At 37.3% G+C, this 15,465-nt stretch overlaps 1 protein-coding gene across 17 annotated transcripts in view; it reads left to right on the top strand.

Annotated features, from left to right (window-relative positions):
* Positions 1-15,465, top strand: part of Ddr2 (discoidin domain receptor tyrosine kinase 2) — a 192,292-nt gene that overhangs the window by 106,549 nt on the left and 70,278 nt on the right. For 8 of the 17 annotated variants that reach the window (XM_087190868.1, XM_087190871.1, XM_087190866.1 and 5 more), the window contains one exon: positions 4,736-4,844. The exons of 1 other annotated variant lie outside the window; for it this stretch is intronic. In XM_087190868.1, the coding sequence (XP_087046994.1) occupies positions 4,763-4,844 (82 nt within the window). In that variant the 5' untranslated portion in view covers positions 4,736-4,762. Of the gene's footprint in view, positions 1-4,735; positions 4,914-15,465 lie in introns of all 17 variants that reach the window. 8 more of the 17 variants (XM_087190860.1, XM_087190863.1, XM_087190858.1 and 5 more) reach the window with 1 other exon arrangement.

Genomic DNA, 15,465 nt, shown 5'->3' with positions numbered 1-15,465 from the left:
CCACTCTTGTTCAATATAGTTCTGGAAACATTAGCCATGGCAATTAGACAAGAGAAAGAAATAAAAGGAATAAAGACAGGAAATGAAGAAGTCAAATTGTCATTATTTGCAGATGACATGATACTCTCTATAGAAGACCCCAAGAACTCCACCAAAAGTCTTCTAGACTTAATAACCAAATTCAGTCAAGTAGCTGGTTACAAGGTCAACACACAAAAATCAATAGCTTTCCTCTACACCAATGACAGACTCACTGAGAGAGAAATAGGGCAAATAATTCCTTTCACAATAGCATCCAAAAAACTGAAATACCTAGGAATCAACCTAATGAAAGAAATCAAAGACCTCTTCTCTGAAAACTATGGCACTTTGAAAAGAGAGATTGAAGATGATATAAGAACATGGATAGACATTCCCTGCTCCTGGGTAGGAAGGATTAATATAGTGAAAATGGCCATACTTCCAAAACTGCTATATAGATTTAATGCAATTCCAATTGAGATCCCAGCAGCATACTTCATGGACCTTGAGAAAACAATCCAAAAATTCATTTGGAACAAGGAGAGACCCAGAATAGCAAAAGCAATTCTAGGTAACAGAGACATGGCAGGGGGTATCACAATCCCCAACCTGCAACTCTACTACAAAGCTACTGTAATAAAAACAGCATGGTACTGGAAAAGAAACAGACTTGAGGACCAGTGGAACAGATTAGAAGATGCAGAAACAACTCCAGACACACTCAGCCATCTCATCTTCAATAAAGGAGCCAAACACCCTCACTGGAGGAAAGATAGTCTCTTTAATAAATGGTGCTGGAAAAATTAGGCTTCAACTTGCCAAAGATTAAAACTAGACCTATATGTCTCACCAGGCACTAAACTAAAATCAAAATGGATTAAAGATCTAAATATTAAAATAGAAACTCTGAACCAGTTGGAACAGAGGTTAGGTAGAACCCTTGAAGACATCAGTGTAGGAAAAGATTTTATGAACAAAACCTCAGTTGCCCATGAACTAGCACAAACAATCAACAAGTGGGATCTCTTCTTATTAAAAGGCTTCTGCCCAGCAAGGGAAGCCACCAGCAGTGTGAAGAGACAACCCACAATGTGGGAAAAAATCTTCACCTGCTCTTCCTCAGACAAAGGTCTACTATCTCGAATCTATAAAGAACTTAAAAAGATCAGACCTCCCAAATTTAAAGATCCAATCTGAAAATGGGCATCTGAAATGAACAGACATTTCTCAAACAAGGAAGTAGAAACTGCAAATAAATACATGAAAAAATGTTCAACATCACTGGTCATTCGAGAGATGCAAATGAAAACAATGCTGAGATTCCACTTCACTCCAGAAAGAATGGCTGCTATCATGAAATCCACCAATAACAAATGCTGGCAGGGCTGTGGGGAAAAGGGAACCCTGCTCCACTGCTGGTGGGAGTGTAGACTGGTGCAACCACTGTGGAAATCAGTATGGAGATACCTCAAAGAACTAGGACTGGAAGTCCCATTTGACCCCGCTATTCCACTGCTGGGGATCTTCCCCAAAGAATTAAAAGAATCATACCACAGTGATATATGTGCACCCGTGTTCATAGAAGCACAGTTTGTGATAGCTAAAACTTGTGAACAGCCCAAATGCCCATCAACTGGAGACTGGATAAAGAAAATGTGGTTTTTAAAAATAAAATGGAGTACTACTCAGCCATAAAAAATGAGAAATTAGAGACATTTATAGCTAAGTGAATGCACATTGAGGTGATACTCTTAAGTGAAATAAATAGGACACACATGTATAAATACTGAATAGTTTCTCTGGTGTGAGAAACTGAAAGTGTAAATAAGGACTAAATGTATAATAGGTAATGTGAGATAGGAAGAAAAGGGACAAAGGGGAAGGAAGTGGGAGGGCTAGGGGAAAAGAAAGAAGGGAATGGGATTAATACAAGAAAATGGAAAAATAGGAAGAAAATCTTTGTAAATAGGGAGCATTGGAGGGGTTGAAGGGAGGGCTGGGCAAGGATGAAAAATAAGAACCAAGAGAGACTATGTAAAGGTGCAAATTTCCAATGATGAATGTTATTATATTGTATACCTAAAATGTACCAATGATTAGAATGAATAATCGATAATGCAAAATAGGAAGAAAAGGTCCAAAGGGGTAGGGGTAGTAGGAGGGGCAGGGGAAAGGAAAGAAGGGAAAGGAAAAATGCTGAGAAATGGAAAAATTGGAAATAAAGTCTTTGTAAATAGGGAAGGGTGGAGGGTATGAAGGGAGGGCTAGGAATGGGGAAAAAATAAGAACCAAGATGCATCCTGTAAAGGTACAATTCCCAATGAGAAATGTAATTGTGTTGTATACCTACAATGTACCAATAAAAGAATTTAATCAATTTAAAAAAAGACACATGTGTAAATACTGAATAGTTTCTCTGGTGTGAGAAACTGAAAGTGTAAATGAGGATCAAAATGTATAATAGAGAATGTGAAATAGGGAAAAAAGCTCTGAAGGGGAAGGGGAAGTGGGAGGGGTTGGCGAAAGGAAAGAAGGGAAAGAAATTAATATGAGAAAAAGAAAAAATGGAAACAAAGTCTTCGTAAATAGGGAGCAGTGGAGGGGTTGACTTCAGGGCAGGGGAATGGGGAAAAAAATAAGAACCAAGATAGATCATGTAAAGGTACAAATTCCCAAAGATGAATGTCATCATATTGTGTACCTCAAATGTACCAATAAACTTAATGAATAAAAAAGCCACATTGTATAGATTACTACTACATGATGTTAAACAAATATTAGTTTTAAAGAACTAGAACTTGACAATGTGAATGGGATTAAGCACACAAGTGATTTAAACAATAAAATGGTTGACAGTAACAAAACGAGAGAGAGAGAGAGAGAACTTTTTGGAACTACTTGGAATATGTCTGATGTTTTCCCCTTGAATAGACTGGGGTATTGATTTTTGGGGGAGGAAGAACACAGAAAGTGTCATCCTTATCACATCATATCAAGGACACATACTATCAACATGATTTATCAGTGCTGATGTTAACCTTGATGACCCAGCTTGTAGTAATGTTTGTCAGCTTTCTCCAGTGAAAAGTCAGTATTTTTTTCTTCATTTCCATGCTGCACTCTTTGGAAGATGGTTATTATGGCAGCACACTAAAGGGTCAGAGGGAAGGAGGTAGCTATGCTTCACTGCCTTAAGAGGAGGTTAGTAATATAAATTATTTGAAATTCTTTTGCATGGGAAGTGCTCTGTTTTCCCCCATTTGTTTACTCAGTCATTTATTTACATCAGCATGGACTCATGGATATTTATTTTGAGCTTTGGGTTATAATCCAGTACTATTTTATTTACTTAGTTGCTCAAATTGTTCCAGCTTTGGCTATTAGGAGATCTTTCAATTGAATTCTATATCCCTTTGATGTGCTTCTATCATTTTTTGGGTGTACACTTTTCAGTTTCTGGTACTAAACACTCCCCAGGTTCATCATATATAATTCTTGCCTCAGTCCTAAATGTCAGCCATTTTCCTCAAGGAGCTCTGGTTCTTTTTATTTGGAGAATAGTATTAGAGCTCCTAGGCCCTCTGAGCAGATACAGCAAGGAGTATACTGCCATGTATATACAAATATGTATAAATATTTTTATATGCATACCTTATAACTTTATTGAATGTACTGATATTTCCATATCTAATCTATTATCACATGATCCTTTTGGGAAACTAAAAACTATATGAGATGTGATCGAAAAATACAGTATGGGTATAAAGTTTTTAAAAGTTATTAATATAAAAGACATATTGCCATTAATCCCTTTTCAAACACACCTAACCTATCATTCTTGCCACTTTCTGAACCAGTCCCAGAAGTCTTCTTTTGTGAAGGTCTTTAGTTGTGCTGTTGTAGCTGCCTGGATGTCTTGAACTGATTCAAAATGTTCACTTTTTATGGTCATTTTGACTTTGGAAAAGAGCCAGAAATTACAAGATTCCACATCCAATGAATAAGGTGAATGAAGAGACACCATAACATTTTTATGAGCCTGCTGTTTTATTGGATGGCACTTCAACATCCACTGTATTTTTTATCACACCTCATAACGACATTTATGAAATAGAATTTCCAGAACTGCTTCATAAAGAGATATAAACAATGCAGTAAGTGTGTTTGAAGAGAGGGTATTTTGAGAGGGATTAAAGGTAATGTGTCTTTTATAATAATAAATGTTTTAAAAATTTAAACATTCACCATATATTTTGATCACACCTAATATAATCTCAGCTATCATTTCAGAACTAACTTCAGGAGAAATACTAAAGTTTTATATTTTGAATGGCAAATACATCAAACTTACTGAGTATTTTTCTTGGTTTAATTAGGAATCAATATTGAAATTATGACAGCATCAGTTGATATGATAGATATAAATTTCACTTTACCATTATTGACTATTTGGGTAAGTATTTGTCTTAGGAAAATGTCATCTGACTATAGTTCTGCTGATTTTAGTTCCATGAATGTATTGTGTAAAGCAGTTTGAAAATTCTTATATTAGGAGATTACTGGATGTACAATTCAAGCCCCCCAGATCTATGATTTAGTGTTCTAAATACAGGGCACAAAATTATCTATGAAAATTGTGTTGTCATGTTGGTGGTACCTGCCTCTCTCATTTCTTCTCCTTCTCCTGTTTCCTTGCATTATTGGTGGGCTGCAGGCTCCAGTTCCTACTCCATCTTCTGAGATGACGCTGGTCCCCAGGATGCCCTTGGTGCTGTTCCTGCTGCTGCCTATCTTGAGTTCTGCAAAAGCTCAGGTCAATCCAGGTAACAGAACCCCTGGAAACCATCTGAATTTCAAGCCCATCAGTGTTCATGTTGGGAAAAGCCTTGCAAGTAGGTTCAAAAGTCTGTTGGTTTGGTTTTTTTTTTTTAATCTTTGTGATGAAACATAGCCAAACCAGAAACAGAAAATGATGCGCTTTCTCTCTCATATATACATTGTGGGTTTCTGGTATAAAGTAGGGTGTAGCAAGAGCATTTTTTTTAAAAAAATGGGAAGTGGAAGAGGCCACCCTTTTGTTCTTCATCTTCTGGGCAAAACAGGAGAGAATTTTTAGATGTCTTAGAGAACTTCTGCAAGTCAGTTTATCACTTGTGTCTGGCTGCCTTAAGCCTAGATTTTACTTTATTTGAATGTTCTGTTTTGCTTTTGCTATACTGTTTAGGGCATCTCAGGGAGGTACTCTTTCTTACAGATGTGTGAGAGGAATCTTTTAAGCCAAAATTTGTGCTTTTTTTTTTTTTTTGGTATTACATGTATTTTTTAACTTTAACCTGAAGTATACAATTATGTCATTTGTCTCCTACTCAATAATGAAGCTTAACAACCTAAGGCTCAGTGCCTTAGGTGCAAGCATTTATTTTGCTCCTGAGCTTGTAGTTTGACAGTTTATGGGGAGCTTGATTGGATTGCTTTCTCCTCTGTCTTGGTTCACTTATGTATCTGGGAGCAGCTGGATGTTGGCTTATCAAGGTTGGTCTTGCTGTCATGCCTGGGCAACTTGACTGTTCTCTGCTTCATCCTTTAACAGACTAGCCTGGGTATGTTTTCATAGAAATGGCATAGGAACAGGAACAGAAGCAGGAATGTGCAAGCATTTTTCAAGCCACTGCTCAAATTATGCTCTTTAAAATCCCACTGGCCAAAGTAAGTCACATGGCCGTGCTCAGAGTGACAGTGGGACAATCCCCCAAAATTTATACAATAGAGGGCTATATACAGAGATGGGTAAAGAATTAGAGACTTTTTTTATTCTTCCACAAATATAAACATAGCTTATGTGTTCAGTTTAATGAATTTTATGGACTGAACATATCCATGTAAACAATACCCAGATCAACAAACAGAAGTTTATCAGCTCTTCAAAGCTCTCTTCATGCTCCCTTCCACTTGCTTCACTCCCACACGAAAGGTAACCATTATCCTTCTTTTTAGAAACACAGGTTAGTTCTATCTGTTTTGTATTTTATGTAAAAGGACTCATATAATGCATAAATGCTCTGTGTCTAGCTTTTTTTGCTCAACATCTTGCTTACGATATTGATCCTGTTGTTGCATGCAGTTGTTCGTCCTCACTATTTTGAATACTTTATATAGCCATTCTACTGTGGATGAGAATTCAGATAGTTTCCCATTTAGGCCCATATAAAATAAGGCTCCTTTATCTAAGAATGCTTGCATAGAACTTTTAGTGGAGATATATATACTCAGTTCTCTTAGGTTTGTATCTAGAAGTGGAATTTCTGGGTTTCTTGTTATCATATGATCTGCACTTCTGCATAATGCAAAAGAGTTTTCCAAAGTGATTTTACCAATTTACCATTCCACAATTGTATACAGAGTTCAGTTATTCCATTTAACTATATTTCAATTCTTTTTTATCCCCCATTAAGTTTATTGGTACATTATAGGTATAAAATACAGTTACATTCATCATTGGGATCTTGTACCATTACAAGAGTATCTTGATTTTTGTTTTTTTCCCTTTCCTTTGCCCTCCCTTCCTATTTGCAAAGACTTGGTTTCCATTTTTTTCCTTTTCTCATATATTTTCTTTTCCCTTTTCTCCTTTCCCCTACACCTCTCACTTCCCCCACTCCTTTAGACCTTTTCTTCCTGTTACACAATATCAGTTATACACTTTTTAAATTACAATATCAAGATCTAGGAGACATTACCACAGATTGTACAGAATTTAAAAGGATATAGAAAGCATATTACAAAAATCTTTTTTGAAATAAATTCGACAACTTCTAAGAAGTAATTTAGAAGACAAATGAAACTAACTCTGGAGGAAATATAAAATTTGAATAGCGCCTATTAAAGAAAGTATATTCCTAACTTGAAAACCTACCTATATGACAACAGCAGGCTCATATGCATTTTAACTGATAAATTGTATCAAACAATTAAAGCAGAAAAAAGAAGGAACACTTCTCCCCTCATTTTAGAACTCAACATTGTGCTAATCCTAAAACTGGATAAAGATAATAGAAGAAAAAAGTATGAACATAGATAGAAATTTGTTTAACAAAACAAACTATTGGAAGTCAGATCTGGCAGGATGTAGAAAGTGGTTTTGTTATAGGGATGGCAGTGTTGGTTCAGCATTGGAAGATCAACCCCCAAAAGTCATTATTTTAACAGAGGAAAGGAAAAAGCCAAATGATCCAGTCACTAGTTGGAGAAAAAGTATTACAGCTGTTCATGGTAAAAGCTATCAGGAGACTAGAAGTAGAACAGAACCTTTTCAACAGATTAAAGACATGTACTCCATATTTCCAGTGAGAACGCCTTATACGAATGGAGAAGATACAATGCTTTCTCCTTAAGGTGGGGAACAAGGGCAGATATGCTTACTCTTTATCTGTCCATTAAACTTTGAAACCTAGTCCCCACCAAAATAGTCTGGCAATAAAATGACACAATTAGGATAGGATTGGCAAGGTAGAAGCAAAATCTTTATATGTAGATGAAATGATCATCTACAGAGAAAATACTAAGAAATCTCTAGGAGCCCCTAGAACTTGTATTTGAATTTAGCAGGATTAGAAAACACAAGGTATATATAAAAATTCAGGTCTGTGTATACTTGCTATAAATGAAGAATTGGATTTTGAAATTTAAAAGTTATGTAGGAGTACAAAGGACCTAGAAAATTTAAAAAAAAACAAAAACAAAAAACAGTGTTGGAAGACATTTAGTACCTAATTTTAAGACTTCTTCTAAAACTACAGCAATCAAGGCAGTGTTAGTGTAAGGAAAGACATATAGATCATTTGAATAAAACAGAGAATCTAGAAATAGAACCACACATATATGGTCCACTCAGTTTTGAAAGATTATTTAACATTAGCATTTTATAGAATATAAACTCAATTCAAGAGCCAAGGAAGAGATAGTGTTTTCAGCAAACAGCACTAGAACACCTGGTATCTGTATATAAAAACTTAACCTCAACCCTTTATTTCTGTACATGAAAATAACTTGAAAGGATCTATGAACCTAAATATGAAAGCCTAAAAGTATAAAACTTTAAGAAGAAATTAGAAGGGAAAATGTTTATGAATTCAGGGTAGGCAAGAACTACCTAGGATACAAAAGACATGATGTGTAAAAGAAAAAAATTGATAAATGAGATTCCATCAAAATTTAGAACTTTAAATGACATCATTAAAATGAAAAGTAGTCCTTAAACAGACCATATTTACCATGCATATAACCTATGACCAGAATATATGAAGAATTCTTAAAGCTCATTAATAGACAGCCCAATTAAAAAGTAGACACAAAAAGATGATAAATAGCCAGTACAGCACATGGAAAGGTGTGCAACACTAGAATCAGAAAAATACTAATCAGTACAATAACAAGATTGAGTCATACACTCATTAGGGAGATGAAGTTAAAAGTTTTAAAAGCCTTGTCATGATTTTTTTCTTTTTGTTGGATTCTCCCCCTTTGCATTTAATTTGTCACTTCCAATGGATTCATTCTGCTGGGTTTCCTGGGGTTGTGATCCTCATTGTCTTTTCCTAGAGTATTGTCTAAAAGTTTTTGGAGTGCCGGTTTGGTATTCATGAAGTTCCTGAGGTATCTTTATCATGAAAGTATCTTATTTCTCCATCAATTTTGAAAGACAGTTTTGCAGGGTACATCAATCTGGGTTGGAGGCTATTTTCCTTTAGGGCTTGAAATACATCACTCCAAACTCTTCTTGCCTTGAGAGTTTGCATTGAGAAGTCTGCTGTGATTTCCTTTGTATGTGATTCTTTTTCTTTTCTCTCACTGCTTGTAGAACTTTGTTCTGTTGGATTTCTGGAATCCTAACTATTATATGCCTATGTGTAGATTTTTTTTGATCAAGGCTAGCTGGAGTCCTATCTGCCTCACTTATCTGTATGTCAAGTTCTTTTCCCCTGCTTGGGAAGTTTTCTGCCATCACTTCTGTGAAGTTTTTTTATGTCATCTGCACTCTCTCCTCTTTCTTCATTGACTCCAGTCTTATGTTATTCTTCTTTGCATCGTCTAGCAGCTGCTAGATTAATTTCTAGTGTTCCTTTACAATTTTAAAGCAATTTTTTTCCTGGTCACTAATTGCAATCTTATCTTCTATATCTGAAATTCTATCCTCACCTTGGTTCATTCTGCTGCGCACACTTTGGATGGAGTTTTTACTCTCCTGGAAATCTGTTTGCATCTGCTTTATGGATTCCATTTGTTTCCTGTGATGGGATTCCATCATGTTCCTCAGATCCACTATTTTTTTAATCTGTGTCCTCTCTAGATTTATTAATCATGTCTTGCACCATGAACACAATCTTTGCTGTTTTCTGAGTAATTATTTCTGTTTTCATCTTTCCCAGATCCTCTTTTGTTGCCAGTTCAGAGAGTCCAGGTGGTTGAGTATCAGATTGTTCCATCTTATTTCCCTTTGGGGTTGCTGTAGGTGATCCAAAAGTCTGTTTTTGAGGCTTATTTGTGTGTCTTCTCATTTCCACGGGGCAGGGGGTGCTTCTGGCACCCATGCGTCTCACCTTCTCTGCCCTAGGAGCTTGGGATGGCGCAGGGGAGCTTCCTTCCGGGTGCTGGGACTGGCTTAGCTTCTCTGTCCTCTATATTTGGATTCTTTTTTGTTGTTGTTAAATTCTTTTATTGGTACATTTTAGGTATACAACACAATTACATTTCTCATTGGGAATTGTACCTTTACAGGATGCATCTTGGTTCTTACTTTTTCCCCATTCCTAGCCCTCCTTTCACACCCTCCACCCTTCCCTATTTACAAAGACTTTATTTCCATTTTTTCCATTTCTCAGCATTTTTCCTTTCCCTTCTTTCCTTTCCCCTGCCCCTCCTACTACCCCTACCCCTTTGGACCTTTTCTTCCTATTTTGCATTATCGATTATTCATTCTAATCAATGGTACATTTTAGGTATACAATATAATGACATTCATCATTGGAAATTTGCACCTTTACATAATCTCTCTTGGTTCTTACTTTTCACCCTTGCCCAGCCCTCCCTTCAACCCCTCCAGTCCTCCCTATTGACAAAGATTTTCTTCCTATTTTTCCATTTTCTCATATTAATCCCATTCCTTTCTATCCTTTCCCCTAGCCCTCCCACTTCCTTCCCCTTTGCCCCTTTTCTTCCTATTTCACATGACCTATTATACATTTAGTCCTTATTTACACTTTCAGTTTCTCACACCAGAGAAACTATTCAATATTTATTCATGTGTGTCCTATTTATTTCACTTAAGAGTATCACCCCAATGTGCATTCACTTAGCTATAAATGTCTCTAATTTCTCATTTTTTATGGCTGAGTAGTACTCCATTTTATTTAAAAAACCACATTTTCTTTATCCAGTCTCCAGTTGATGAGCATTTGGGCTGTTTCCAAGTTTTAGCTATTACAAACTGTGCTGCTATGAACATGGGTGCACATATATCACTGTGGTATGATTCTTTTAATTCTTTGGGGAAGATCCCCAGCAGTGGAATAGCGGGGTCAAATGGGACTTCCAGTCCTAGTTCTTTGAGGTATCTCCATACTGATTTCCACAGTGGTTGCACCAGTCTACACTCTCACCAGCAGTGGAGCAGGGTTTCTCTTTCCCCACAGCCCCGCCAGCATTTGTTATTGGTTGATTTCCTGACAGCAGCCATTCTTTCTGGAGTGAAGTGGAATCTCAGCATTGTTTTCATTTGCATCTCTCGAATGACCAGTGATGTTGAACATTTTTTCATGTATTTATTTGCTATTTCTACTTCTTTGTCTGAGAAATGTCTTTCATTTCAGATGCCCATTTTCAGATTGGGTCTTTAAATTTGGGAGGTCTGATCTTTTTAAGTTCTTTATAGATTCGAGATAGTAGACCTTTGTCTGAGGAAGAGCAGGTGAAGATTTTTTCCCACATTGTGGGTTGTCTCTTCACACTGCTCATGGTTTCTCTTGGTGTACAGAAGCCTTTTAATAAGAAGAGATCCCACTTGTTGATTGTTTGTGCTAGTTCATGGGCAACTGAGGTTTTGTTCATAAAATCTTTTCCTACACTGATGTCTTCAAGAGTTCTACCTAACCTCTGTTCCAACTGGTTCAGAGTTTCTATTTTAATATTTAGATCTTTAATCCATTTTGATTTTAGTTTAGTGCCTGGTGAGACATATAGGTCTAGTTTTAATCTTTGGCAAGTTGAAGCCTAATTTTTCCAGCACCATTTATTAAAGAGACTATCTTTCCTCCAGTGAGGGTGTTTGGCTCCTTTATTGAAGATGAGATGGCTGAGTGTGTCTGGAGTTGTTTCTGCATCTTCTAATCTGTTCCACTGGTCCTCAAGTCTGTTTCTTTTCCAGTACCATGCTGTTTTTATTACAGTAGCTTTGTAGTAGAGTTGCAGGTTGGGGATTGTGATACCCCCTGCCATGTCTCTGTTACCTAGAATTGCTTTTGCTATTCTGGGTCTCTTCTTGCTCCAAATCAATTTTTGGATTGTTTTCTCGAGGTCTATGAAGTATGCTGCTGGGATCTCAATTGGAATTGCATTAAATCTATATAGCAGTTTTGGAAGTATGGCCATTTTCACTATATTAATCCTTCCTACCCAGGAGCAGGGGATGTCTGTCCATTTTCTGATATCATCTTCAATCTCTCTTTTCAAAGTGCCATACTTTTCAGAGAAGAGGTCTTTGATTTCTTTGGTTAGGATGATTCCTAGGTATTTCAGTTTTTTGGATGCTATTGTGAAAGGAATTATTTGCCCTATTTCTCTCTCAGTGAGTCTGTCATTGGTGTAGAGGAAAGCTATTGATTTTTGTGTGTTGACCTTGTAACCAGCTACTTGACTGAATTTGGTTATTAAGTCTAGAAGACTTTTGGTGGAGTTCTTGGGGCCTTCTATATAGAGTATCATGTCATCTGCAAATAATGCCAGTTTGACATCTTCATTTCCTATCTTTATTCCTTTTATTTCTTTCTCTTGTCTAATTGCCATGGCTAATGTTTCCAGAACTATATTGAACAAGAGTGGTGATAATGGACATCCTTGTCTTGTTCCTGATTTTAGTGTGAAGGATTTCAGTTTTTGACCATTTAGTATGATATTGGCTGTTGGTTTTTAATAGATGGCTTTTATCAGTTTGAGGTAGAGACTATCTATTCCAGTTTTTCGTAGGGTTTTTATCATAAATGCATGTTGGATTTTGTCAAATGCTTTTTCTGTGTCTATGGAGGTAATCATATGGTTTTTGTCCTTGACTCTATTGATATAGTGTATTACATTGATTGATTTTCGTATGTTGAACCATCCCTGCATCCCTGCGATGAATCCCACTTGATCAGGGTGTATGATCTTCTTGATGATCTTCTGCATTCTGTTTGCCAGTATCTTATTAAGGATTTTTGCCTCTGTGTTCATTAATGCGATTGGCCTACAGTTCTCCTTTTTGGTTGGGTCTTTCTCTGCTTCGGGGATTATATTTGGATTCTTGAGGGGACTTTCATTTTGTCCTTTTCATAACATTGGTGTATGTTTGCAAAAATGTTTGCACTTCTCCTCCTTACAAAGATTCCATGTCTATGGGCTATTCTTTATACCCTCAATAGGAAACATGATAAAAAAAAATCCTTAAAATCAAAGAATTATTGGCTGAATAAATCCAGTGCCTTGTTACTTTCTTGCAGTGAATTTAGCTGGTGCATCTGAGATCTGAACTTGGACATCATTCTTCCAATTTTCAGTCCTGTGTTTCTCTCACTCAGAAATTGAGGTCTGGTTGCCTTCTACTACATTCCCCCTGCTCTAATCCAAGGGTTAGTGCTGAAAGTGCCCAGAGTGGTAGGAGGTTTTGGTGCTGGGCATGCTCAAGGAGACTAGCATACCATGGAGGCATTTAATGTCTACACCAAAGAAGCTGGCCTTCTGTGTTAGGATACACAACACAACACTGCAGCAGGATGTGAGTTGTTTGAATACAGAAAATAATCATCTTAATTTTTTCTTATTTATGGTACCAGTCTTATTTGTTTTTTTTCTGTCAGGGAAAAAAGTAATAGAATTCATGATTTATAAAGATCTTTATAAGAACATGGAGTATAAAAGGCAGAGGTAAGAATTTGAAGCAGATGAGATAGTTGAATTCATCATCAGTGTTAAAGGATGTGGTTATGAAGCTTGTGTCTCATGGAATCATATGGTGTGTATACTGCTGAACATAGAGTGGATATATAATAAGTGCATGTTGATTTCAGAATGATTCTTTAGGAGTTCTTACTGGTATCCACTGAAATTCTGAAGGTAACTGATAGTTCTGAAAGATATCTGAAAGTGTTTAAAGACTGAATACATTCTTGGCCAGATTTTGCCACAGAGTGCTCACATGATATAACATGGAACTTAAATCAGGAGACCTAGGTTATAAGCAAATCTAATGTATAACCAACCATTAAAATATTGGGATGTATTTTATTGATTACTCAATATAAAATATTAGTTGGAAAACAGTAATCATACTGAGCATTCAATTCAATTAATGATATAAAGTAAGCCTATTAGTTTAAGCTCATTGTGGAAGATTTCATAATGACTACTAATGTCAGTGAGTTTTCAGCATTGGCCTGGCTTCTTTGGTAATAGTGACATTGAATATGACAAAATATCAATATAAAAATCATCAAACCCCAAGAAAGCATGAATAATTTTATTGACATTTAAAGATCATCTTTCCTACTTGAGGCTGGGTCTTCTGCAGGTGTCATATCATGGAGGCTGCCGAGCTGGGATGGTGTGACAGAACCTGTCTGAGGCATGAAGCCAGTGGAGTTGCTGGCTCACTCCTCTAAAGCATCTGATCGTTGGCAGATCATTTGGTGAGGCAGGTGGTGTTAGTGACATGTCTAGCAATGGTCATGAGGGATTGTTGAAAGTGGCATTGTCACCGGGACTTACGGTGTAGGCTCTGAAGGTCTACATAAAAAATCCTGCAATGCAATGCAGCTATGTTATCGGAGTCCTGGAGGGTTGACAGTGTGCTCGATATCTTCCAGGTTTGACAGAGCACCAGAACTTGAAACTTAATTTAATGCGATGGAGACATTATTTAAAGGATTTGAGGCAGTTTCCTATGTCAAAATCGTAACTCATGAGTATCATTTAGCTAAAGATATTTATATCAAACAATTATACCAACAATTTATAAAAATAATTTCTCAGCAAATTATTTGGATATGATTAAAAGATTCAGAGGAATGATTTGAAGTTCATTTATAAAAACATTTTTAGCTTTGTTTCTTATTTTTAGTAACAACTCCAGCTATAATCCTGGTTTGGGCATAAATTAGTTGTGACATTGAGCAAGTTATTATATGTTTATCTTTGTATCTCTAGTATAATGAAGTTGGGTCAGGTAATCTATAAGACCCTTTCTGTCCCAACATCGCTATGACTTTATGATATGGGAGCTTTCCTGCACATCCTAGAAGATTTGATGGGCTTCAGGCCAGGAAGCATAGTCCCTGAGCTTGCATGGTTGCTCTCTATCAGAAAGACCACTTGTCCTCAACTTTGTGCCACCTCCCAGACTCAGAATCTGCAGTATGAACTTCAGGAGAATTTTGCCCTTGGGACTAACAATAGGAGATGACTGATACTTTTTTTTTTATGCTTAAAGCCTCAAATGCCCTCTAGTGACAGCCTGTGTATAGAAACCTTGCCCAGCATAACCTTCAGGGACTTAATAGTACTGTACTTGAAGCCACCCTGATCCAGGGCATCCTTTGCTGAGAGGTGGAACCAAGAAAAAGCCTTACAAAGAGATGAAATAGCATCTGTAGTGGCTGGGAGCAAGGAGAGGTCCTTGCGGGGCTGCTGATGGAGGGTGATGAGTGAAAGCCCCAGAGGAGCTGCTCTCCTATCTCACTGTGGGGTTCTTAGGTGAACTGTCCCCTAATTTCCAGCTTGAGCTGTGGATGCTGGCTTTGGCAGGTAAGGAGAGCTACCTCTATGGGAAAGGAAATCTTCAGGCTCTGCATTCAGGTGTAAGAATTCACCGGGACAGTAGGAATTATTTGTCTAGCTACCAAGGTGAACCTCCTCCGCAGGGTATAAAATCACCGTTTCAATGGCTAGTGGGGCTCCTTCCCCCGATGCTCTTCCAGGTTGGAGAACGAGTGGAAGTAACCTGATCATCCTTCAGGCCCAGGGGTCTGAAGTCTTGGGGACCCAGGCAGCTAACTAGAGAACTGTGGAATGGAGAAGGCACAGGGACGGCTGGCTGTTCTCTCCTGAGGTGGCTTGTGACAACTGTTTGCTTTTGGAAAGGGGGAAACACCCCTTCTCCCCAATACCCAAGCCCCCTCAGGCCCAGGGCATTGGAATACCTGG

This window comes from Heterocephalus glaber, unplaced genomic scaffold, assembly GCF_053883595.1.
Source record: "Heterocephalus glaber isolate CG9 unplaced genomic scaffold, H.glaber_assembly_v1.0 deba00001561, whole genome shotgun sequence".
NCBI lineage: Eukaryota > Metazoa > Chordata > Mammalia > Rodentia > Bathyergidae > Heterocephalus > Heterocephalus glaber.
This window is presented reverse-complemented; position numbering and strand designations above follow the sequence as displayed.